This window comes from Tyto alba, unplaced genomic scaffold, assembly GCF_018691265.1.
Source record: "Tyto alba isolate M040663 unplaced genomic scaffold, T.alba_DEE_v4.0 Super-Scaffold_26, whole genome shotgun sequence".
NCBI lineage: Eukaryota > Metazoa > Chordata > Aves > Strigiformes > Tytonidae > Tyto > Tyto alba.
The window spans coordinates 1,148,371-1,175,754 of record NW_024881300.1 but is presented as its reverse complement, the minus strand read 5'-3'; the positions used below and the strand labels follow the sequence as shown (position 1 = coordinate 1,175,754).

At 41.9% G+C, this 27,384-nt stretch overlaps 1 protein-coding gene across 2 annotated transcripts in view; it reads left to right on the top strand.

Annotated features, from left to right (window-relative positions):
- RANBP10 (RAN binding protein 10) overlaps positions 1–27,384 on the top strand; it is an 88,736-nt gene that overhangs the window by 24,997 nt on the left and 36,355 nt on the right. For both annotated transcript variants that reach the window (XM_032985338.2, XM_032985337.2), the window contains exon 4: positions 21,963–22,130. In XM_032985338.2, coding sequence (XP_032841229.1) covers positions 21,963–22,130 — 168 coding nt within the window. The remainder of the gene's footprint in view (positions 1–21,962; positions 22,131–27,384) is intronic.

Genomic DNA, 27,384 nt, shown 5'->3' with positions numbered 1-27,384 from the left:
CCAGGGTCCTTGGATGACTTCAGAGAACAGCCGACTTTGTGGTGCCCATTCTTTTAATTGTAAAGCGGCTGCTGAATTTTGCGGTGGAGTATCTGCCTTGTCTTCTTACTGAAGAGAAGCATGTTGATTTCAGAATGCATGAGGGACCATTTGGGACCTTTTGCATTGATAAAGAAGAAACTTGGAATTTCAGGCTAATTGCGTTAGTTAATTAGTTCAATAAAAATTTCACCAGTGAAACAATAAGCATTATTGTTTTAGTGAAAATGTCAGCAGCGTGTGGGCCGTTCATAAATCACAGCCATGGTTAACAGTTGCAGGCAGACTTCCTTTTCCAGGTACCACTTTGATCATGTTTGATCGACCTTAGGAGTCTTCTTTTGGCCACTGTTGGAGACAAGTCCTAAGACTGGTTGATCTAAGGGCGGCATAACCTTCCTTGCATCTGTTTTTCTCTGGCAATTTCAGACCTGTCTAGAGAGCTTGTGGAACCTCTAACTTTTGGAGATATTTAGGACTCTGCTGGACATGGCCTTGACCAACCTGATCTAGTCAGACTTCCTTTGAGCAGTGGTTGGTCTAGGTCACTTCTGGAGGTCCCTTCTCTCCTTAGTTATTCTCCACTTCTATGATAACTCTGGCTTTGGGAGAATGGGAATGGTTTCAGTGACACCCATGTTTTAAAGAATTTTCATCTTGCTGCAAACTGTATTTGTTAATAATTGTTATGACAACTAATGCATATACACATTGGAGAGAGAATTAAGGTCACAGGCCTTCATCTACTCAGAACTAGACCAGGGAAGGAGGAAGGGAGGACACTGCCAGTTTTCTCAAGTGATAGTTGGTTGCAAAAATGTAGGGAATGTCTAGATCATGATGATCTGGTGTCAACAGGTACAGAAGTCTCAGTTTTCATTCTGCTTCTCTCTCTGCACTCCCTCTGCCCGTAATCCTCCCAACCCAAGTGGATTGTGTGCATGTACAAGACTAAGCATGGGTCTAGTCCCATCATCTCTTCCCAGGGTTTAAGTGCTTGACTGCTTGGAAGAGTTGTTGTTTGGCTATTAAAGGGAACATGTTCTGTTGAATAAATGACTCTCTGGATTGTGCAGTGGAAAAATAGGTGGGATTTTCGTGTAGACTTGGCCTGTAGACTGCTAGTTGGATTAGTTGGATTAAGTTTAACCTAGGATTCTTCTGGGATTATGACATGGACATACATATATATATAGCATGGCTGAATACTAACCTGAGATGATATGTACTGAATGTCATAGGTGTGTTGTCCTGAAATTGAACAGCCAACGTAATTTATTTTCTTTTTTTTTTTTTTTTTTTCCTTTAGAGACTAAAAATTAGATAATTTTTAATGGCATTGAAGGTCAAGAGCTACATGGGCACTGTTTTGTGGCCAGTTTGAATCAAAGTGCCTGTACACTACTGTTATTTCTAGAGTGTACGTGATGAATGTGTAATTCTTTTCTCCAAGTGACATAAAATATAAAGTGAACTTGAGACTTCAGATAGTGCTTATTTAGCAATGAATTGTACAAATTTGATCCTATGAACCTGTTGTTTGTTTGTTCACATGCAGATTATGCTGCCAAGAGTGATTCTGCAAGCATGGTTAGGTTGATCTCCCATCATCAGTGTAAAATGAACTGCATGGCTCAGTATTACAGCTCACTAATTATCTTCCTGACTTTTGGAGAATGAATCCGTTTTATTTTTTGTAGTATATTGCTCAAGTAATTGAAGTGAGAAACATGTATCAGGCTTAACTGTTATCAGGTCCTTCACAGCCCGGAGTAAGCGAGAGCTCACAAAGAAGTGACAGACTTTGGAGTCTTGACTTGGCTTCGTATCAAAATATAATTTTAACTTTTTGTGAACTGAAACCCTGCCAGGTTTGTCTCCTTAGACCCTTTCTAAATCACTTCTGCTTTAACAGATCATTTTTTGCTCACCGTGCTGGCAGGACAGTATGTGACCCGCTACAGGTAGTGGTTTGGGAGCCCAAAGCCTGGTATGGGAGCCAAAGTTGGTCCCTCTCTTGTTCCCAATTTAAGTGGGGATCCTCGGCACCCTGTCAGCCCTACTTCAAAGAACAATCTTGCTGCTGGGTTCTGTCTCAGACTCCTTCCCCCCCAAAGAAGAAACGCTTTGGCCATATCCAGTTCAAAGTCAGGGCATTTCTGCTTTATGCCAAATTTATTTTGGCTTCAACCCAGCTCGGTGCTGATGTGGGTAGTACTGAGCTTTCTCTGAAGGTTGGAAGTGTGGTTGGAGCAAACTGCGTGTTTCCCTAAACTACTTTTCTCTGCACTGCGAATAGAGACTGCTTTTAAAAGGAGAGTGCCCTGTCCCTGTTTGACTCAAGGTTTCTGTGGGCTGTGCTTTGGAATTCAATCAGCAGGCCTGGAATTATTGTGGGATTTTTATTGAAGTACTAACTTATGTGACCCTGACATATCTTGTTGATTTTCTAATGATTATTTTTAAAACTATTAAAAGGCATTTAGAGCACTAATAAACATTCTGCTTTAAACTAGTGGCTTTTATTGAAATGTCTCTTCACTTCTTTCCCCAGATACAACTTTTTTTCATGTGTGCTCAGTATTTTGGTATCTGAGGATGAAATTACATGTTACAGCTGAACTGATCTAATTCACTGTCATCAAAGAAGAGAAACCTGACCCTTCCTCCCCGCCACCTACAGCTGCACAGTCCCTCGTCTTCCCTCGTGCAAGCCTCTGGCTCTGGCACTTGTCACCTCCTTTGCCAGGCCAGGCCAGCTTTCAGGCACCTGCCTGCTTTTCTGCTGTGTTGGGATTGTGGCAGGCTGGTTCCTTCAGTACTCATGGAGCAATGCTCTTCTTACCTTTGCATCTTGAATATAACATGTGAAACATTCTCTCTTTTTTTTTATTATTTAGCTTTTAATCCAGGAAGTTTTTCTGAGCCCAGCTGAAGATACGTTGCTGGCTTGCTACAGTTTTCACCTACCTTTCATAAAATGGAGAAGACAGGTGTTCCTGTTTTTAATATGGATGAGATGTGCACACTGGAGATGATTCTCCCCTGCATGTGATGTTCTGCATTGGTTCAAGCCCTTCATGCTGTTGAGAGATAATGTTTCATTTGTTCCACCTGTTTGAGGTATCCCAGCAGAAACATACAGCCAGGCAGAGAGGGAAGGAGGGATGATTCTCTATGGTAGCAGCAAGGTCTTAGTTTGGCCTAAAATGTTGTGAAACCATACCCTTAGCCATACCCTGCTTCAGTTTCTGAAACAGCATAGATAGAATCTGATCAATCACTTTTAGAGACTTTAAACACCCTCTGGTTAATAACTGACTTTCCCTGCTGTGCAGCATTGCACATGTTAAAGGGAGTGCCAGCTTTCACTCACCATTGTTTTGTTTTATGAAACTGATTATTTTTTCACCTTACTTTTCAGATGAAAACATACTGCTTGGCTTATTCACTATCTGCCTGCTTCAAACTCCCTATGAAAAGAACAAGCTTTCAAATTCAAGAATGTTTTATAGACTTGAATTAAAGTGCAGCCTGGTAAACCAGTAGAATTTGGTGTACAGAAACCTGCTCCATATTGGGGTTTGGCTTCTGGGACTGTAATGCCTTAAGCCAGGTCAGCAAAACCAGAAACAGTTTGTCCAACTGACCTGTGTCTTTGTTCAGCAAAGGGTTCTTCTGAGTGATCTGTTTTTGTAGACACGTAGATAAAATAGAAACGAGCACTGGGAATTAAGACTTCCCTGTGCTCCCCTCCTCTGGGAATGCCATCCATCCTCCTCCAAAAGCCACCAACACGATGCTTTCCATTTCAGCTTTGTCTGGAGATTCCTTCCTTTCCTTTGCACTCACCTCTTGCTGATAGGTTTCTGTTGATATTTGTAGATAGGACTTTATTTATTCTCAGTTTATCTTGCATGCTGTCAGAGGAGATGCAAGCAGGGAAGCAAGGCTATTGAGGAATCTGTCTTCCTGTTTCTTCCTTTGAGAAGAAAAAGATACTGGTTTCTGCCCTAGGAGTGTTCACAAGGGTTTTTCAGGCAGGTGTGCCCACTTCCAGGGGCTGTCAGAGAAGGGAGTCTGGATAGATGTCGTACTGTAGGAACCAGTGAGAAACTAAGGGAGCTGGGCTTGTTCAGCCTGCAGAAGAGGTGGAGAAGAGATCTACTAGCAGCCTTTCGCTATCTAAAGGAGCTTGTAGAGAACGTGGACCCAGACTCTTCTCAGAGGTGCATAGTACAAGGAAGAGAGGCAACAGGCACTAGTTGCAACAAATAAAATTCTCATGGGAAATAGGATATTATTCCTCATCACAGTTGAGGATGGGTTATTACAGGGGCTTTATCCTTGGAGATTTTCAAACCTCAATTGGACAAGGCTCTAGGCAGTCTGATCCAACCCTTAAGTTAACCCTGAGTGGGAAGTTTGACTTGAGACCTCCAGATGTTCCTTCTAGCCAGTTTTTTGTTGCTGTTGTTTTTTATTTTTTTCTCCTTCTGTGATTGCTAGGGGATCTACTTCAACTGTGTTTAAAGAACTTTGTTTCCATGTATCAGTTTGTGCTTTGGGTTGTCCCTTTCTGTGACTCCAATGGCAAATGAAGGACCTGTGCTAGAGGAATTAGTCCCAGGGGTAAATATAATAATTATAGAAGATGAGACCTCACCAAATCATCTGATCTGAAGCTAATTCAATTATGCATCAGTCTTGCCTGACAGGTGTGTGTCTAAAGCAGTCTTTCATTGTCTTTCTGGCAACTTCTTCCAACAGTGTCCTTGCATTGGAAACTTTTCCTGATGACTAAGCTGAATATCCCATGTAGTCGAAGTCCATTACTCTTGGATCATGTGGAGGTGGAGGATAATTCATTTCTTTCCTCTTCGTAGCTGTATACGTGAAGACTTCTATCACTGCTTTGTGGTTTTCTCTCTAGACCACACATCCCTGGCTCTTCACCTTGTCCCTATTTGTCATGGTTTTTTGATTTGTGACAACTCTTGTTGCTCTTTCCTGAACTCTGACTGCTGGATGCATCACAAGCACCAGTGCCTTACGCCCTATAGTAAAAGAAAACATTAAAATTCAGAGCAAGTCCAGGAAGTGGCTCCTATCCCACGCTGCAAACAAGGGCAAAGGAAAATCCTTGCCAAGCTTTCACAGTTTCTAAGGTTTAAGCAGAAAGAGGAGGGGAAATAGCTAGATGGTTAAGTGGGAAAAAAAGGGCCTTCCCCCATGGCTTCTAGAGCAACCAGCAAAACCCCTGAAGTATGGGATTAAATATATGAACAGTATGTGGGAAACAGTGGTTCAGTCTGCTTTCAATTCCTCCTGGCTAAATCAGCATTTTTGACACCCAGCTTGATTTTCTATCTTTAGAATTAATTTCTATTGAGTTTGTTTAACTATTTATGCAGCTGATCAAGCTCTGTCTTAAAATACTTTATGGTATTTGTCCTGCTGCAAAGCTCTTCCAGAACAGTCTTTAAAAGTAGTTGACCAAAATGGCATGTGGGATTTCCATATAGTGTCTTAGTAAAGTCTTAAGCAATGCTACTTGCATTTTCTTGTCTCTCTAGTAAATATACCTTAAATGTAACTTTCCTTCTACTCTATTTGCTGTGTTGAGGAAATAGAACAAATCAAAGTTTTGCTTTCAGTTTACGTGTATATTTAATTATATAATCTATCTGTATTGCAACTTGTTGACACATTAGGAAGGCAGATGGGTGGAAAGAAGGATGAGAAAGCAGTGGCAGTCCAGGCTGCTGACAGCTTAGACTTCACGTGTCAAGGCTGAGCAGGCAGACATCAGGGTATGTGCAGGCTCCCTGTTGTGCTCAGTGTGTGTCAGGTTGAAGTAAAGCTACCCATGGCCAGTGCCTGTGGAGTGTGTAGGGAACCTTGGAGGACCATGGAGAAACCTGAATTCTGTTCCTCCCCTCCGTTATAATCCATAAGGAAGGCTTAATGCTGTAAAGAAGCATGGAGACATTCAATTTACCCCCCTGACCCCTGTTTTGTTCTTAGTGTTGCTGTGGCTCTTCATAGAGGACTTGAGATAACCGAGGTTTCTAGTTAAACCACTCCAGTTAGTCAAGAATGACTGGAAGGGAAACCTTGTGATTTCTTAGAAGGGATCTGAGTCCTTACTTTTATATGATCATTGCTTATTTGCCTGTTTGCATTGTATTTTCTAGTTGTACTTTGTTGGATCCTCTTCAGGATTAAGCACCATGGATCTTTTAAGTACTGTTTGATAGTGTCTTTGGATCAAAGTGATTACTTAAGTAATTTAATCAAAGTGGTACCAAAATGTATACTTGGTTCAACATTTAATACTTTTTATGTCAAGTTGGATCTGTTAATGTTACTTCTGCTAGATTGATAATGGCAAAACCATCTGTACTGTGTCCTGCTGGAGTTATTCACTGAAGAGATATAACCCAACTGTGCTTGCCATTCCACATTTAAACCTTTACCCTTGCTAGCCAGGAGGAGATTTGACTTGTCAGGAATTTAATTTTATTTGTGCAGTAAGTATAACCTAGATTGAATAGTACCCAAATCTTGATTTTGGTGTGTGATTTGCATATAGATAACTAGTGTACCCATAAGGAATTTGATAAAGACATGACTTATTTAGCACCTGCATAAATTATAGAGTATGACGATTAATTTTTGTATGTCAGATTAAGGAAAATAGAGGGTTGATATTGATTTTTTTTTTTTTTTTAAATAAATCAATGTTCATTCCCCCAAAGCTACTTATGGAAACACCTCCAGGACTTAGTTATACAGGTACTCCTTCAGCTGGCTGTGCCAGTTCCTATCCATGAACTTGCTTACACTTCTGGTACCCTCTCATTTATCCTAGCAAACCAGTTTGTGGGGCTGCATGCGAACTGGGTCATGTAATTGGGTTAATAATAATGGGTGGGGGGCACTGCTTGATTTGTGGTTGTTATTAACTCGGATCTGTTGCCCAGTTGATCAGACGGGTAGTGCAGGTTGAAACAACTCCTCTGTGAAACTTTATTCTACAGAAAAGCATGGATAACAGTGGTCTGAGATTATTTTTGATAGAAACAAATATTACTCTCACCTAAGGTATGTGCTGAAAACCTTAATTAAAGACCGTGTGTTTCCTCCAATTAACAGTTATCCAGCTGATCATGGAGACTGGTTTTTATAAAGGAGCATCTTGTTAGCGCATACAGGGCTGAAGCTAGCTTGGCTGCCTGCATGTCTCTAGATTTTTATCTGTCTCTGCCTTTTTTTCAAGTTGCTTGAAGATGATGGCTGGATACCTTTTATTTTGGTGAGGAGTTGGACGATAATGGAACTTGATTGGATTATTTTTTTTGCAGTGAGCTTTGTTTCATTCAGTCACATAGTAAAACATTGAAAACAATTGTCAGTGAAATCATGCTCTTGTTTTGCTGTTACCTGTCTGATATTTTATAGTCCAGATGATCAAGGGACTGGAGGTTTGTGAAGCTACTGAGCTCAGAAGGGCTATTAACTATTATTGGAAGGGGCTGTGTGCTAATATTGGCAATGTCAAGGCTATGGAAGGGTGTCATGAGGAAAACTCAAACATGGGTAATGGAGAAATTTCTGAGCCAGATGCCTTCTGGCTGTGTCTGGTTTGTTGCTGGTGATATGTTAAAAAGTCTGGGATGTGCGTGCCATGGCTATTAACACCCCGGAGTACAGTGGGGTGAGAGCATCATCTTTGTGGTGGTGGAGGAGGTTACCTGAAATCAAAGGACAGTGACTTCTTGCAAAGAAAGTGTATGGTAGAGGAGTCCAGTGGTAGTCTGAGGTAGAGGCCACCAGAAGCTCACTCACAATACACAGAGGGGGATGCTATTAATCACTCCAAAATACAAAGGGATGTGGAAGATCGAAGCAGAGAGAGCCTCAGACCTACGGTGGCTGCCAGAGGAGGGCTGCGATCCTGCCGCTGCTGTCGCTGCTCCCCAGGCTGAGCAAACCCCATGAGTATATTTTGGGCAAAATGCACTGGAGCATTTAGGAAAGTTTCCTGTTGCATAAATGCAGGTTACTTGGGATCAGTTAGCATTGCCAAAAAACTGAGGTTCAGTAGGATCTGAGGGCACAAAGCAGCCTGAGAACTGCTCCAAAAACTTTACTTGGGTAGCCTTGTTGTCAGTTTAATTAGGTTTTGACCTGAAAACGTAATTTGTGTCTGTCTTCAACATCCTAAGAGGTTATTGGTATGTTTAGAAATTGCAGATTTTAGTGCTGTGTAATGGGAGAAATGCGAGCAAAGTGGATCAGTGTGTTGGTTCAGCTTCGGAATTAGTGATCCATTTGCGCAGAATGGATTTTTAGAAGAATTGCTCATCGCTTGAGAGCGCGTCTGGATGGGTGAAGATAATTGTGGAGCTTAGAACAGTGGTTGATAGTAAACATACACGACCAAGAGAAAGATACACATTACAATAGATTTAAGAGTTCTTTAAGACAGATTTAAGACTTTAAGACAGAATGTTTTGGATTTGTCTACATGAGTTTCTATTTTGGAAGTGAGGTGTATTTTTTTAAGTGAATCTCCTAACTGTCACCACTTGCTGTACTTTTATTTATATCTTCAGTTGTGCTACCCTTCTATCTTCTAAACTAAACTGAAAGGTGCTCTCCAGGATCACAGTTAAGTGCACTCCAACTGCTAATAACTATTCTGTCCACAGGGCAAGACTAAGTAATACAAAGTACCCATCCCCATTTAAAAAAAAAAAAAAATCTTATACTGGAGAAAGTGTCCTGAGACTGGTTGAAATGGGTTGTTTTATTCTCAAATCTGCTGTTACTGTGCTGCACCATGTGCTATTTTCAAAATAGCTTTTGATTATTTTTTAAAAAATTTAAGTTCAAATGAAGGTCATACTAAAGAATTGGATAAGAAATTTGGGCTTCTTATAATAAAACAAAAGGATTTCCTTTGAATTTAGGCTTTCACATATTTTTAGTGTAAGAATTTTTCCCATACGGAATCAATAGAATGTATTCAGTGTATGTAAAATTTCATCATAGGAAAGTAATCTGGGAAATACTCACTTCTTGTTTATTTCGGGCATCTCTGGTTCATTTATATTGTTTCTTTTTTCATCTTTGTTCTCGGTTCTGTGTGTATGCACTGCCTGACCAAATTTTAAATGCATCGTTGGTGCCCTGCTTCATCTATGTTGAAAAACCATGATCTCTGAGTTCCTCTGGCATTACTTAACTTACCCTCATCTTGTTTTCTCTTCCTGCTTCTACTCTCTTCAGATCAGTAAATACCCTTTAATAAGGTTGTTCTTTCTCAAAATTGTATGATCTTCAGTTAAAAAAAAAAAAAAAAAAGTTCTACGTATCTTTGCAAATCTTGTGTTTTAATTGACCTATCCACTACCAATCAAAGTCTGCCAAGCTCCACTTAATTGCATCTTCTCTTCATCCCACATAAGCTTTCTCACTTTCAGGTCAGCTTTCTCAGATCCTACTCTACATGCTGAGGTCGCCTGAACTTCTATAAAAATTCCAGCTCGAATATTGAAGTTGATTTGATGCATTTGCTATGAATTCATTCATATCCCTTCTTCAGCTCCTACAAGAACTGGAAGTTCATTCTTCCACGTTCTTCAATTTTTCACATAGCCCAGGAGTGGGCTTTCTGACAGGGTTTGGATTTGCAAGATCTAGATTTTGGAGACATCCAAAGTTAAAACTTAGCAGTATATGATTAAAAGAATTAACATAGTGTGTGTAGGTCCATTGTGGTACAGACAGGGAAGGTTGTGGACTGAATTTGTGTACAAGTATGGCTGTGAGGGTTTTGTTTCAAAATACATGTTGAGTTACGTGAATTGGTATTTTAGATTAGATTATGTTGTTAGGGTGTTTGAATAGCCTGAACTCAGATTAGCCATTCTTTTAAATGCATATATTCTCTTGAAATCAGTAGTGTCAAGCAAAGATTGTTGGTCTTCAGGCATGTAGTAGCATTCATCTTTTTTGCTTCTCCTTTGTCTGGGCGTGGTGTGTTGCATGTGGCTGGCCTCGTCAGGGGAAGCAACTTTTATAGTGCCTGGCAGAGGTGGCCAGCCTGCATCTTGTTTACTCATAATCAGCACTGGAAAAAGAGCTTGATGTCTACAACACCTGCAGAGGGGAAGTTGTAGGGGTATGAAGGAGTCCACCTTAGGAAGCTTGAGCCATCCTGTTGGGTAGATCCTTAACCAACTCTCACTATGAACATGCTGTGCAGGAATTGCAAGAAATGCACAAATTTGTATGTTAGTTTATGTACCGTTCCCTTTTTCTTCCCAACAGGTCTTGTTTTTTTGGAGTCACTGTGCTGAATTGTGGTGTCTAGGATCTGTAGTTTATAGTGGATGGACTCGCACAGTTTTTGTAAGGTGTTGAGAATAAGCAAAACAAGAAATGCTGAACTGGCCTTTATATTTGTACCTGGAAGCATGTGCAGTTTCTTTACCCTCTAAAGCCGCTGTCCCCATGCACTCCTGTGCTCTGCTCCTTAGGTGTGCCTCCCCTAGTTAGGTTATCTTGTACATAGCTGCATACAACTTGTTTAGGTGGGACCTGTTTTAAAACATGAGCCTTCTGCTAAGAGCTGATACTGGGTGAGTTGGCATGGTGTAGAGGAGCTGGACAGACATCTTAGTATGCTGCATGATGCTTGCTGAAGAGTGACACCAGAGCAGTGATGATTAGGTCTTCAAATGAGGTCACATCTGATGTGTTCAGAGCTGGTGAGTAACAAAACCAGCTCCTGAACCACATAACTGGGGCAAATAACCTTCTGAATTAAGGTTAAATTTAATCTCATGTTTTTAGTTATGGCTATTTATGTGAAAATTAGGACTGTATAAAGAAGTTACTTCTTGTATAAATAGAAGTTACTGCTTTTTTCCCCTTCAGACCCACTCCAGTTCATGTGTTTGCTTGTATTAATTGTATTGCTTGCCCTGTCTACAGCCAGAAAAACTGCTGCCAGCCATTTGGTCAGGTTCTTAGGGAGCTGTTTTTTTTATTTTCTTTCTTTTTTTTTTTTTTTTTCTTTTTTTTTTCTTTTTTCTTTTTCTTTTGGTCTTTTCAATTAGACCAGCTTTTGGGCATACAGAGGTTTGAATGGAGGAGACAGACCAAAAGCTGAGCTTTCAGTAACCATGCTTCACCCTGGAATATTTGGGAGAGTGCTTGGCCACATCATTCAAGCTGAACAAAAACATGAATCAGTATTTCAAGGCAGTAAGCCTGACCTTGGAAGACTAATCAAAGAAAGTGTTTCCACAGGCTAGTAAGTGCTCAGACATCAGTGTGGGTAAGTGATTCTTACTTGGGGGCTGTCCCGGGCTTTTCCATGCCCCGATTTCTATGCCATAACTCTTTCGGAGATGGGCTGGCTCCTTGTAGAGGTTCTGCGCTTTTTTCTCATGCAACATGTTCCCAGAAATGTATGATATGGGTATGCCAGGGCCTGCCTTTGCGTGGAGCTTTCTGTCATCCAGCAGGTTGTGTTGGTTTTGTACCATGTGAAAACAGAGTTTCCAAAGTGGAGTGGAGATGGCACTGCATAGTGGGGTTTGTGATTTAGTCTTGACCAATATCCCAATTTGCATTTCCAGCTGTAGCACAGATTATGGATGATCCAGGTAATCTTAGTGACAATTAAGAGTTGACTACCAATTTAGAAACAGCAATTTAGCTAGCAACAAGAGTTGTAATCAGCACTTCTTGTTTTTCAGATTAAAAAAATTTCTTTATAGAGACTGTACCTATTATTTGAGCCTTTCAGATAAAAGGCAACATCAACATAAAGCTAAATTTCACTACAACTCAAACTGATGGATAGCAGCTATTTTTACTGATCCTTCTCAGAAGACCCTGTTGCTTTACCTTAATTGATGTGCAAAGTATTAAGGAACCTCAGTTTAGAATCTAGAAGGCCTTATTGCAACCCCTTAACATCATGGGTTAGGATGCACTTCTGAAAGACTTCTCTCCCTGTAAGGTCTTGTGTTTATATACATTTTTTTGGTTCATAATTTTATTACCTCATTAAATACCATTTTAGGGATTGTTTGTGATAGTAGCTGGATGCTGGCCCCCTGCACTCCACAGTGAGCTCTAACATTGCTTTTGGCTGAGTCGCTTATCTGCTCTGCCTCAGTGTCTTTGTAAAATTATTCTTGCCCATTACCTTGCAAGATTTTCCTGAAGGTGTCTTAATATTTTATAAAGGTGTTCCTGCCTATCAGCTAAAAGTTGAAAAGTTGGCCTATAAATGAACACATGAATTATTTAGTATGATGAGATTTGAAGTTTGTGTATGTGATAAGCTTTTGTATCTGACTTTCTTTGTCCCTGCCACTTAATAGATAAATGGCAAAACTCCTCATCTGACTTTTTTTTTTTTTTTAATCCCTGTCCTACATTGTTTTGCATCTCTACTCGTCTCCCCACCCCCTCCAGTGTGTTGTGTCAGGGAATATAATAGATATAATAGTACAGTGGTGACCTGATCATGCTAGAGCGTTTTTTGAGCCTTGCCTTTGTAGATAGAACCAACCCGTTTTGCAGTTGTTCTTTAACCATGTTGTGCTCTTTATGGGGCTATAATTGGCTTGTAGCACATCTTGACCTCTCTGGTATAGGGAAGACCAGATCATGCTCTGACTCTGGCAGAAGGTGATGCATCGAGCTTGTAAGTTAGGAGTGCTTGCCACCTTTATTCATTCAAGGAAGCAGGATTTTTATCTTGATTAATGTATTCTGTGGTGAGGTGCACACTAAGTAACAGTGAAATGGATTCGATAACGAATCTTTGGGGCAGGTGGAACAGACCATTCCTGTTGACAAAAGTATTGCCTGTTTTGCAGCCATCCAGAGCCTTCTGGGTTTTTTTTTTTTGTTTGTTTGTTTGGGGTTTTTTTTTTTTTTTTTTTTTTTTTCTTTATGAGTCAGTGGGTAGTGTCACATTATATAATTAGGTGTAAACTGTGGTTTGATGTTGTTTCGAAAGCTAGTTAACATGCAGAAGCTGTCAAATGGCAGGAGTTGCTGATCTGGTCTAAAAACCACCATGCTAGATCAATATTGTTAAAAAGGAAATTTTACAACATTACTTTCTGGTTATAGTCTCTGTGGTAGATCAGTCAGTGCTTGTTAGCACCCACCTTTTGCTGGATCTCCTGAACTCTTTCAGGCCTTTCTAGCTGTCTGTCTTGGAGTCTTTTTGATCTTTGGATTACTTTGTCCTTTTGTTCCTGTTCTCTGTTAATATGAGAGAGATGCTGTGATTTTCTCTCCTTTTTTTTTTTTTCCTTCCTCTCCTTTGGATGCTTGCCACGTTTAAGTCCTTCTACCATAAGGATTTGGTCTGAGCTTTGTCTCTTTTACAGTTGCAAGTTCAAAAACATGGAATAGCCTCTGAGCCAAACCTACATCCAGGCCTGCCAAGAGTCCTGCGCTCTTTGATTAGCATCATCTGGTGTTGCTCTGTAGGGGCCAAACCAGCCTTGGATGAATTTGCTTGATCTGCATGGAGTTGGGGTGAGAGGGAGGCCACTGTACAGCAGTCCCTCACTGGGCTGTGTGTAGTGGTGTGGTGCACTGCACCATTACCTTGTATGTGATTCAGTGGGATACTACAAAGACTGTGGGACCTGAGCATGTCCAACCCCTACTGTAGGAGGTTTGTCTTCCATGGGGTGAAATGTCTTATTTTCTGTATACGCATTGGTGCTACAGTGCACTGTTTGGGCTTCTGTTGCATTCAAAGTCATTTTTCCACTTTGCAGAAGAAGCAGAACCTGTTATGAGACAGAAAAAGTGTGGGTATTTCTAGCTAGGACTTTTTAATCTCCTGCTGTCCCTAGGTAAGTGGGGCTTAGGGATATTTTTTTTTTTTTTCTTTCTTTCTTTCTCCTTTTCCTTGACATGTTCTGGGCAGATGTCCAGGCCCTTCAAGTTCTGCCAGGAAGATGCTGTAATATGCTAAGCACTCTGTTCCCTGGTCCTATTCCTGTCCTGCCGCGGGTGTTGTGACTGTACCTAGACGGTTGTTCCATGCCAGGACTATGCCTTCCCTATTTCCACCACCCCAGATGTATAGCATAGGTTGCTGTGGCCACTGAGCAGCTATTTTGGTAGGCTGCTTATGGAAACAAAGATGTGTTGCAACATTAATGGTTGATCTGGTTCTGAAGCATGGTTGAACAAAGAAGTACAAAGCTACCTCCTTGCTCTCACCCAAGCATCTGATTTTTATGCAATTTCATATGGTTTGGCATAAATGCTATAAAACTTAACTACAGCTGAGATGCTGCAGCACCCCAGATGCTTCTGGGCAATGGGCTTTTCTTGACCAGGCATTTAGCTTCTAAGGGTGTAAGAGCACAGGGACTTCCTCAGCCTTCCCTTTCTGGGGGCAGAGGCATGCTTTCACTGCTCTGAGCTAACCTATACCAAAGGCACATTGACTGGCAGAGCCGAGCAGGATGGTGGAGCAGTCAGTAGAGGGTGGTTCTGCCTTTGCTGTGATAACGGCTTCTTGCCCTGTCCCCTCAGCCACCAGTCCCTGCCTGGGACTGCCCTGCTGAGGGCATTGTAGGAGCAACTCTGAACAGTAACATCCTACCTCTCCCTGCACCATATTAATCTGTTCAGCCTCTGTTTAATGTACTTTCCCCCTCCACTGACATCATGCCCTGCTGCTGCCAAAGAGCCATCGCTGGCTGAGCAGCAGCAGCCCGCAGTGCGGGGAGATGGCCCTGCCTCCAGCCAGAACGTGGTCCAGCAGCCACTCTGGGCATCGTAGCTGGCTCCACCCTCAACAGCCCATTCCCCAAGCACTGTACAAACAAAGCTTGTACATCTGTTTCTGCTGGACTTTGGATGCAATAAATCTTATTAAAATTATTTTGTTTGGTTTATTTCAGTGTGTTGACACAAGTTCTTGTCCGTCTGCAGCTAGTGTTTGCATACTACTTGCCCTGGCATGGGCAGCTGTGGGAAGCTAGGGTTGCTGGCCAGAGAAGTGGGAAGAGGATTGCTCCAGGCAAAATACTGGACAGGAACAGGGAGGGGAGCAAAACAAAAAGTGTTTCAAAATACAAAAGGGGGAAAGTAGGTACAGGTAAAATCTGGAAAGATGCAGACACTGCAGAGGGTTCTGTGTAGAGTAGTCACTGGTGTTTGTCCTGAAGAGCAAGCCTCCAAACTCTCACTCAGGATACAACAGACACAAACCCTATTTACAAATCTTCAGATTCTTTCTGAGGACTTCCTAGCTCTTCTTCATCTGGCCAGATGCATACTTCACCAGCATTACGTACTACTTCATGTGTTTCAAGTTTTCCTGATCATAGGTCAGGTTACCACTGAATATGTTGTGAGCAAGGCCCAGCCCTCTGCAACAGCTTCTGCACCAGGTACTGACTACCTTGAACATACAGGCTGAGCTGCAGTGGAACATGCTTCTCCCCTGGAATGTGCATGGACGGGGAATGGTCCCTGTGTCAATGATAAAGTCCATCTGTCTGCCTTCATTTTAAGCCATGCAAGTGGCAGAGCATGAAGAGTCTGAGGTGCCAGGCTCTAACTTACTGGAACAACCATCTTTTCCCTGACGACTGGACCTTGCATGTCTGTCCAGTGCTATCAGAGGAGAGCTCACTACAGATCTCTGGGACTGTTGCCTTCCTTGTTCTCTTGTGCCCACTGGTGAGTCTGGCATGTTTGAACCTTGATGCACAGGGGGATGTCATCAGCCTGCTTTCTTCTCCACAGTCTGTGGGAGAAGCATCAAACCAGCAAAGACATAATAAAGATCTTGCTCTTGGTGCTTTCCGTCAGGGCATCCTGCATTGCACTGCCTCTGTGGCATATATGGGCTGATGCTACATGCTTTCAAGGTTGAGGAGCATATTCAGGTCCTGGTGCTCCTAGATGTGGGATGTAGCCATGATGCCAGTTTTACCTTGTGCCTACCAGAAGTTCTGTGTACGTGCTGGCACTGTTGAAACAGAAAGTTAAAATGCCAAGTTATTTCCACAGTACTAAGAGGTAAATAGTGTCTCAGCTCAATAGTACCACTTCCCAGTCGCTGCTTTGTGAGGCAGAGCCTGACCCCAGATACAGAAGTTAGGCCCATCACAAGATCTGCCCCAAAAGTGAAGAGTAAAGCAGGGCTCACATTGAACGGGTGAGGTGGGATTGAACAGGAATGGATGTAGGATAGTTGGGGGTACTAGTAGCACACTTAATCTAACTCAAATGCTTGCTTAGGAGCAAGCGTTTATGAGTTGATCCTGTAACTGTGTCCTGAGGTAACTTAAGTCTGTTCTGCCACATGGTCTGGCATTGCATAATTCTGGCCTGTTTATCAAGCAGCAGCAATGGGACTTGCTGTTCATTTTTTTCACTGTGTGTTGGGATCAAGATAGTCTGCCAAGAAGATCAGCATATCTACTTTTTCTTGTTAGCAGGCCAAACACAGCTTCTGTTTGGTGCTGAGCATATAAAAATTTTCTCCCAAACCCTACTCGTGGTTTCTGGTTTTTTACTTCCCATTCTCTGATTGAGTACACAGTCTGAGCTATTCTACATCGGTCTGACTGTTAATAAATACTATACATTTATTTTGGGTTAGGGGGTTGAAGTGTTCAATGCAAAGGGACATAATTTTAACCTTTTTGCTCACTAGCTGCTGAGGTCCTACCTGCAGAGTGGTTCTGCATTTATATTTACATGTTCAAAGTGCACTTGTCTTCAAAATGAGCTGTAGTGAAAACAGGAGCCTTAGGGGGCAGGGTGTTTAAGTTCTGCTTTGATCACTGCCATGGGCCAGGTGGGCAAATCCTTTCTGTTTGCTTCTTGTCTCCCCTCTTCAAAATGATTTTGTGCTTTTGAAGAGAGGATGGGGAAGGAAAAGAAGGAATGAGAGAACTGTGCTAACTGGATCATCCAGCCACTTTAGCTCACTAGATTTCAGTCTAGAGTATGGTCCTTTGGGGGTCCATGATCTACTTTATATAATAAGAAGAAAAGCACATTCTCTGATCTTGTCCAGATTTCTGAAATTTTTAAGGAATCTGCGCTTGCATTTCAGAATTTTCAGATTTGGTCAACTGTGCATAGGCGTGAAGTGTCCATTGCTCTAGACGTCAGCTGTCACTGAGACTGAAATGGGATGTTATTTAAGCCCCACAGCCCTGTTGGAACGTTACCAGTCAGAAGCTGTTTGTTCATGGGTAGTTCCAGGCTTTCCCTAGAAGGAGCTGCCTGCACCTCACCAGCCCAGGATGGACTGCTCTAGCTACTGAGGATGGTGAGCCACTGAGGGTGAAGAGTAGGGTGAAAGGTGCTGGAGAGGAGCTGTGGGAGTGAGCTGAGGCTCAGTGCACCGGCAGTGAGATGGCAGATGAGAATCCACGCAGAGAGAGCGTTGTCACAAGAGTAATGGTGCGTTTTGGAGTGATTACAGTAGCTTCATGGAAACATCAGTTCAGTGGTAAAAACGGATAATAAACGGGAAAATGCTAGGATTAACTTGCAGAGGGCTAGGGAACCCTACAGAGAACAACTACAGCCTGATTCCCTTCTCCGTGGTGCACCTTCAACTCTGTTCTCAAAAGCAACACTGTAAATCCAGAAAAGGTTCAGATGATGGTCAGAAATGCAAGGAGTAGCTAAATAAGCCAGGAGCCATCGGTCTAGAAAAGGGATGATTATGGGGGATTTTGTATAGGTCAATATAATGATGTATGTTCTGGGGAGACTGAATACGTAGTTTGCCGTCTTCTCCAGTACAAGAACTACAGGGTATCAAATACAAGTAGTAAGTGACGACATGTTTGCATGCAGCTTTCAGTTATGCTCTGAAACCCCTTGTTGCAGGCTATAGTGGGTAGTATGAATGTTTACACGTGCTTAAAGGAGGATTGGACGATTTAATGGAAAGAAAATCCTTTGAGGAGTACTAAGTGAACAGAATCTCCATCTGGCTCAGTAGGTCTCTATGCTGTGGGTGGTTAGAAAGCAGTGTTCAGTACGAGCATGATACACGCATGTTCTGTGCTTACACTGTCTCACTTCTTGAAGAGGATCCTTATCTGGCTTGACCCCATATGCTGTATGGCCAGCCTTTTTCAGAACATGCAGATAACATCTCATCTCTGCCTTCTGGGTCACAACAGTGGCTTCTGGAAGTACTTGAGTACAAGTGGTACAGAGGTTAAAATGTCTGGAGAATTTGCAGATGTAAGTGTGGGGAAGGCATGCAGGAAGTCTGATTCAGCCCATATTAAAGCCATGTTAGATTTTGTAAAGGAAGAAGCTACTGAGTGTCTGGAGGTGTGAATTGTGTCATAGGAGTCAAAGGAAAGGTTGTAATATCATAGACCTGTTACTAGGTGGCGATAGTAAATTGTTAATGATGCAGAAAAGTCCCAAGTTTGCAGCAAGTGTTTGTGTTTGGAGAGAAGTTGGAGGATGTATTTGCAAAATATATGTGATGAGTTACTCCCTCCTCTGCTGGTAATCCAAGATAAGGCCAAACACTTTAGATAGGGATAACTATTTAAATCAGTAGGCCCAGATAACTTTGACCTAGAAATATTAGAAGTGCTGATTGTTATTTTTAATTTAGATTATTAGGGAATTTCAGAAGACTGGCTGAAGTTGGCCAGTGCTGGAATGACCCATATGCCATTGCCTTTGTGTTTATTCTGGGTAGGATTTCAGAAATACCGATGCATTATTTGATTAATAAATAACTAAGGGTTAGGCATATAGTTACCAACACTCAGTTTATGTTTATGGTGAGTAGAGTAAATTCTCTCAAACAAATCTGGCTTGTTTTTTTAAGAAGACCACGGTGATTTGATAAGGCTGACAGTCTAGGTTTAAAACACTTAGTGTTGTGTCAGGTCCAGATTCAGTACTACACAACATTTGAGTTGAAAAAATTAACTCTGTATATCATTAGCAAAGTGCTGAGTGAGCGAGATTTCCTTAACTGGTGATATTACTGGTTGTCTGTGGAGAATAAGATTGAAATCAAGTTTTTTCCGGGCACTATTGCAGTAGATACAAAATTTGACTATGTTCTCAAAGCCTTTATTCAGTCATTTCTGATTGGAGTTCATCTCATCATTGCATTCATCGCTACCTTTGGTGATACAGCAAGTACCGATACTGTAAAGCACAAGTCTTATAGGAGCAGGAGGAGGGTTTTTTCAGCAGGATCAGTTGATATCTGTAAATAATGAAACCTTTTTTTTTTTTTTTTTTTTTTTCCTCTCTGATAATACAGAACCTGTAGTGTCTGCTTTGGCACAAGTATTTTGTGAAATTGTCCTCATGGTTGGACATGCTGTTGCACTTCTCGCGGTAGCCTTGCCTGGTGCATGATATGTAAGCATCTGACTGCTTAGATGTAACTGATGACAAGTTCTTATTACATGCTTTGTAATGCCAGGAATGGTCTGAATGCAGAAGAGCTAGAAGTTAGTATTTGGATTGTATTATTAAGTAGCTTAGGAGATAAATTGACTTGAGTTATCATCTGAAGTTGCCAGCAGCTTTGTTAGAGAAGTTCTGAACTGACACACATGTAACAGTTCTGGTTTTGGGAAGGCTAAAATGATAGATCAGCGATGGCAGCCTTTCACAGGCCAGCAGCAGAGAAAATAAAAGGGATAGTGGAAAAGAGCCACAGTGTTAAAAACTCAATATTCAATAATATTTTTACTGGATGGAGTCTTAGCAGTGGAAGTTTGCCAACAGCCCCTATCACTCCCTCCTTTGTTTTTGGCAACCCAATTTGGCATTGGTTTTGAGCTTGCTGAGGGTGCTGTCTGTGCTGTTGTCCCTGTCTTCCGTGAAGATATTAAACAGGACTGGTGCTACCATCAACAGCTCGTTTGGAGCTGGTCTGAGGGAAGATGGAGCTGACTCTTGGGACATCTCAATCTGTTCCTGTGGATGTGTGGGACCTAACAGAGGAAATCATTCACCATTTCTAGACTAGGATTTGCTAGGAGTCCTTCACACCTTTCACTCCCAAACTTTGCCCCGAGGTCCAAAATCTTGGACCGTAGCATATTTCAGTCTTGCTTCATTCCCTGACTATCCTGTTGGCATTCGTGTGGTGTGGTGCAATCAACAGAGGGCCTTGGTCATACACTGAATGTTTCATGCTTTTTTGAGAAACTCTGAGCATGTGGGTCCCCTGATGATAAGATACCTGAGTGCATGTAGCTGAGCACCATTTTACAGGATCAAATTTCTAGTGCCCTCATGTTGTTGGTGGTTTTGTAGGGAAATCATGGCTTGCAGAAGTGCTCCATCCCCCTTTCACAGGGCTCCTCTCTGTGGTTTGCAGTGTGCTCGGACTTTTTTTGCCTTATTGGAGGATGTGCACTTTTTACTTTTTAAGTCATTTGCATTTCTTCTATAGTCCCTTTGCCAAAACCATTGCTCCACATTTAACGGATTCTGCACCACACGCAGTAGTACAAGGTCATTAAGTGGTCAAAGCACCTTCTTTTGCTTCTGCTTCAGTTGGCACAATCTGCCTACGGATCTGACTGTATCTATTTAAAACACAGGAGATTGTTATTAATGTTGTGTCTAACTCAGGCTTTTGAGGGAAGTACATCTCTGTGAAATGTGGTTTAGATTGTGTAATTCATCGGAACACTCCAAAGAGCTGGAGAAAATCCTGATTATTCTGGAATCTAACAATACGACAAGAGTTTGTCATGCTTTCTTTAAGCTCTCTGGTAAGAGGACTGTTCCTCATGACTCCCACCTGCTGTAGCTGGTCCCCTAAGAGGCAAGGATAAGCCATCGTGAGCAATAGTGGCAAATGAAGTTGTCAGGCGTGGGTTAGCAGATTCAGGTGGCATTTGCTGAATCACTCTGTGGCCACAACCATGGGAACACTGTCTGCTCCTCTGCAAGAGGGAGGTCAGAGTCCCGAGAAGAGAAGACCATTATGTTGCCTGAAGAACACTTCAGCTTTTAAAGCATGGGTTAATCTCACTTCTTTGCAATCAGTACCAGTTATAGCTGGCATTTCTACATGTAAAAAGTTCAGAAAAGAATTTACAACAGAATTGGAGTAGAACAGAACAAAATCAAGAACTCAGAGTAATAGAGTTACTGTGAGATGTAGAAAAGACCAAGTGGGCAGGGTGCAATCCCTGAGCCCAGCTTTAACCCTAGGCACAGTGTTAATGGCAGAAGAAATAAGAGATATCAATGTTAGAATTAACCACTTTGAAAATTGCCCATTGACATTTAAGGGTTATGTTTTAAGCTGTTCACAGAATGGGAAATGTTGTTGCCCAAGGGGGATACAGAAATCCTTATCAACTGTTAAAAGGGAAATGTAAATGTGAGAATGCAAAAATTGCCCCAAACCATTCAGTTACTCCTGTGAGCAGCGCGTACAGTCAATGCTGCAATTGGCTGAGAATTATTTTATTAAATGCTTTTGCTGGAAGATTGTGTTAGTGGGAAGCACAGATGTTTTACAAAGAGGAGCTTGTTTCACTGCAGGCAAGATAAAGCAGGAACAGGGTTTTAATGCTTTTTTAAAACAAAAAAAAACCTTTGTCAAAATTACTTTTGGCAATCTGTTCTTTTTATTATTTCTCATAAGGGATAAATGAGTTTGAAACCCAAATGATGTGTTATGATTGATGACCATTCATTTATTTTCAGTTACTGGTATATGAAAATTAATATTGGGAAGAATCAGGAGTGGGAATCAAAAATTCAAGTTTCCTATCAGAAAATTGTGTCCTGAGAGCTGTAGTTGCCATGTTGTTCTGCTAAACTGGTTTCATTGCTGACCTGTTCTTTTGTCTTGTCTTTTGCAGGATGGGATAAACATTCTTATGGGTACCATGGTGACGATGGGCACTCCTTCTGTTCTTCAGGGACAGGACAGCCCTATGGCCCTACGTTCACCACTGGAGATGTGATCGGCTGCTGTGTTAACCTAATCAACAATACCTGCTTCTACACAAAAAATGGCCACAGTTTAGGTAAGTAAAGAAAGGTTTTCTCAGAAGAGGGATGCTCCTGCCTTGCTCTCGCTGCTGCTGTTTAGTATTTTGCATGTGTTGTAACTCTTGTCCCACATTTTGGGGTAAGATTTAAGAAACAGGAGAGAAAAAGAGCACTAAGCAGCAGTCAGGAGATGTAAATTGGCTCCAAGACATAAATACTTCCAGCACATAAAATGGTTTGTATGCTGTTCCATTTGTTTAAATAGATTAGGATTGCATCCCCTGCTTCTGCTCCTTTCCTCTGCTACTGCATAGCCTGAGGGAGGTTGGATAAGATGACTAATGGCCGGGCAATCGGGAAATAAAGAAGTGGGAAGTTTAGTTAGTGTATTATTCAACTGACTACAAAGCCACTGTATCAGTGTCTTTTCACTTTTTAAAGGTACTTGTCCATCTGTAAGCCTTAACACATTGGTCCAAGCATTCACAAAGCTAGACTTTAATTCAGCATAAGAAGTCTTAGTTAAGCGCTGACCTATAATTTGATTCATTCCACAGTTGTTTCAGTAGTTCCTCTGAAGTTAAGGACTTCAAAATTTTGCCCAAAGGAATATCTCACAGATGTTTTCCAGGCATTGCCATGCATCCATTGTATCTGATTTGTCTGAAGTAGAAAGTCGTGGCCATTTTCACCTAAAATGTCTTCCCCTTGGATGACATATTTTCCACTTTGGATAAATTTTTGCCTTTTTTTTTTTTTTTTTTTTTTGGTCACTTAAGACATGCAATAAATTTTTGTAAGTTCATCTCACTTTTTGCACTGGAATTCATTTGGTTTGGTAGGAACAGGCACTCCTTTCCTTTGCTTCTCCTTGCTGTGTCAATTCTGCTTTGTTGAATTCAAGATGAAGAAGCTGGTAGAAAAATACCCCACTCAAAACATTTATCAGAACAAAAGTTGTTTTGAGTTACTGGCTGGGTTGAAGGAGTGGGATTGGAGTGCAGTGTGTGTCTGGAGAGTGCATAATTTCTGGTGAGCTCTTGGGAAAAGTACAGGGCTCCTCCATACAAGAGACAGATGGACATACTGGGGAGAGTCCAGCGAAGGGTCATTGAGATGGTTAGGGAACTGGAGCATCTCTCCTAGGGGGGAAGTCTGAGAGAGCTGGGATTGCGCAGCCTTGAGAATAGAAAGTTCAGAGGGGATCTCACCAATGTATATAAATATCTGAAGGGAGGCTGCAAAAAGGATGGAGTCTTCTTGGTGGTGCCCAGTGCCAGGACGAGAAGCAACGGGAACAAACTGAAACACAGAGGGTTGGCACAAACTGAAACACTGAAGGCTCCCTCTGAACACTGGGAAACCCTTTTTGACTGTGAGGGGGACCCAGCACTGGCACAGGTTGCCCAGGGAGGTTGTGGAGCCTCCATCCGTGGAGGTATTCAGAAGTCACCTGGACACAGTTTTGGGCAACCAGCTCTGGGTGACCCTGTTTGAGCACAGGGCTTGGACCAGATAACCTCAGCCAGTCTGTGATTCTGTGAAAGTAGCACGCTGTGCTACAAGTATAACAGAGACAAGGATCTGAGATGTGGGCTTTTTCCCTTCAAATCTCGAGAAGGATCCTTCTTCTGAGGCAGATGCAAAAAGTCCTGGTGCTCATGCAGACAGAGCTTCTTTTGGAAATTTGTTTTCAGTTTTCCTCTAATTTCATATCTACTGTTTGATGATTTGCAAGGGGATGGTTGCCTAGAAATGAGGCACATGCCTTCTGAGAAGCATTCTAGATTAAGTCTGTGACCATGCATTCAGCAGATACTCCTGATGCTTTGCAGCATATCAAGGGATCTTCAGCCCTGAATGGGAAAAAAAATTCTTTGAGCATCCTTCAAGATTTGTTTTTAACGTTCTAATTTTATAAATGGAGCCTCAATCAGAAGCCCAGTGGAGAGCTGCTCAGAGTTGAGTGTCTGATCTTCTGTTTTGAAATTATAACTATTTGTCAGACAGACCATGTGTGATGCTAGGGGACCCCTAGTGAAGACTTGTAGCTTGCTACCTAGTGAGATCAGTCACTAGTGGAGCCACTAGAAGTCATTAACAGCTGGATTATTCTAGATTTAACTCATAATCTCTGGACATTGCCCTTGCCAATCCTATACTGGGAAGACAGATAGAGGTATGAAAGCAACAGCTGATGGTGTAGAGCAGGAACTGTTGCTTAGAAATGGAACAAGTTCCCCATACACAATGCCTAAGGTGCTGAAATAGTTAAAAAGATTTCAGAAAATCTCTCATTTTAGTTGCTGTCCTTGATTTTTAGTGTGTATGTACACAGAAGTGGTATAGTGGGTTGTGCTGTGCCCCTCTGGCTGTTTTCCTTTTCAGCAGGTGGTTTTTCCACTTCACTATTTTTCAGCCTGACAGTGCTGTTACTTTTCATCGTGATGACAGCATAACAGTCAGGAAGAGGCAGGTATTCTATTCAATTAATACAGATTTATTAATTTGAAATTTAATTTCTTTTTAGTCACCAGGAGTCTGCAGAGTAGAAGTGGGTGTTGGCTGGAAAGTTGTCCCTTGCTCCGTCCTCTCTTCTGTTCCCGGGGCCCTGTAGTGCCTGGGTGTCTGTGCAGATGAAACCGGAGAGCACAGTTCAGTAACTTCTGTGTTGCATTTCATCATCACCATCCGATTCTTTGCCTCGTGCCCTGCTCAGAGATTTGTTTGGGACATTTGGAGGTCCTTAGAGCAGTGGAGTTACCTGGTCTTCCTTTCTTGATTTTTAGCAGTCCTTTTCCTTCAAAGATGTTTTTTTGGGATGGAAAGCTTGTGTTTTCTAATCTGACATTAAATGATCTCTTGGGGAGCAGCCTACCCCAGGGGTGAACAATGCCAATGGGAAGAAACAGGAAATTACACCATGGTCAGAGAACAACATTAGATATAAGCATTACTGTCTCCTGGGTATCCTCCTCTTGGGCTCTTCAGCTGTATGGAACAAGACATGAGGTTGATGAGAAAACTATAGGTAGGAGACTCTCCCGAGTGTTCACAACTGGCTCATTTGTATATCAACTTCTCTTTGAGCTGTAGTGGCATAATGGTTGCGCTCAGAGAGGAGAGGTGTGGTTCGAGGAGTCAGAGTGATGGAAGTACTAGGGAGTAGCAGACCATCAGTCATTGCTGGGCTGACCCCAACAAAAGCTGCTAGAACATTTTACTGTCTTTTTAGAAAAGCAGAATGGAAACCTCAGCGGGGAAGACTGTTGTTAAGGGCCAGTGGTGTCTATTTGTGCCACTGATAAGCACAGTATTCAAGAGAAGTGCTTCCCTTTGAATGAGGAGGAGATGAGCCCCGTAGACCACAGATCACAGTCCTCTGGCTGTTATGCTGCTTCTCACAGGCACAGAACAGATAGGGTGAGGCAGGTGTCTGCAGAGGAACCAAGACCAGATGGAAGCAGAAACAATGATTTATTTGAAAGTCAGATTTTTTTCTGCGCTGGTGGAAGCATCTCCTTGAAGATCTTGAACATTTCATGATACTTAATGCTAACCTGAGAACCTCATTTCTGTGTTGTGTAAACCCAAGGTTTGCCAGGAAGGGGATGAATATGCTTTTTCTTCATGTTCCCTAACATAAAGCCACTGAAGCTGTGTATGTCTCCTCTTAGGAAATGAGGTCATTGTGTAATCCTGCTGCAGATACCAAAAATATTCATGAGACTCATCAGCCCCTTTGTGATGCCAGCTAGGTTGACAGCAGGGTTTCAGGGCCCTGACTCTGTACATTTTCATTTGTCTCACTTTTGATAGAATTACTGTAGCCTTGTCTTTCCCTAAAGATGCTATTCTCTAGTCAACATTTCAATCTTCTCCTCTTCATCTGTTAATTAGACCATCCCCTTTGTTTTTCTTGAAGTTTCTCCTGTTGCTTAATTATGATCTTCCATTGTCTCCTACTTTGCCATTTAATCAGGTCCATCAGGAGCACTGTATAAAACTGTTTTCTTGGCCATCACAAATTCTGCATGTTTTGGTTAAAGCTAAGTCTTGAACTTTGTTTGGAGACATCACATGAAAACTGTTGACATCATATATAGTCTTAATTCTTTGTTCTGGAAAATGCCTTGAATGTCTTCTAGCTGCTTATGAAATGTTTTTGATGCTGAGCAGAGTCCTGGCAGTAAAAAATATGGTGAGATGTGGCTAGAAGTGTAGTGAGTGTGAAATAGAAAAGAAAGAGGGGAAAATGTAGGAAATGTTGGAGCACCAGACATTAAGCAGAGAGTCTTGGACATAGGATGTGATGAGGGAATGGGACTGCTACAGATCTCTGAGGCTGAGTGGATGAGTTCACTCAGGGACTAAGGTAGGAGTGTTTCAGATCTCAGACTTTAACAGCAGACCAAGGTAAATGGAGCAGCAGTGCTATAAAAAGAGCATGCAACCCTCTGAAGCCTTGGCATAGAAAGCTTCCTGTAGTCTGAGTTCTAGAGCAGGCACTTGGAAAGACCAAGTTAACCTGTAAAGTAAAATACCCATTCTGCAACCAGTTTAGAGAGTAACAGGAACATTAGGGATAATGAAGAAATCTGCTTGTCATAGAGATCCGCAGATGTCCATCCCAGGTTTAACAGGTTTGATCCCAAACCTTCAAACGAAGTTTCTGGAGAGCAAGAGAATTGGGAGGTTTCAAACAAGACTTTAGCTGAACCAAATTTAAAATGAATGGAAAATATCAAACCTGGCTACAGCCTTGTTTCTCTGTAAGCAGTTTTACCCAAATGGCTTGATTGGAGGATACCTGTTTTCAAGAGCATGTAGAGCTGTGTGGGTTTAATAGTGCTTCTCCTCAGCAGCAAGTTGTAGCAGTATTCAAGTATTTCATGGGCTGACATTTCCTAGTCTACTCTTTAGGAATCCCATCTTGCTGCATGTGTTGTTGCTTACTGCAATCCATCAGCACTGCTTATGCATTCTCTGGATTATGGTTACCTAAACAGATGCCAGAGGAGTGCCCTGCTATACAGCAAAAGGGGTGCTGTGTCTGATCACCCAAATGTATGTTGTTTTGTGCAAATTGAATTCTGAAACGTATTGTGAAGACAATGGCCAACTGTGAGTCAGACAGGATGATTGTTGATGGGTGGGGAGCAGAGTTGGGCTAGAAGGTCCACAAACATGTTGTATGCGTGGGGATGTGTGTAAATGCATGTTAGTCATGGAAAGGTGGAAGTCCTTTGATTAGATGGCAGGTGAAGGTGTCAATTACATTGTGCCCCA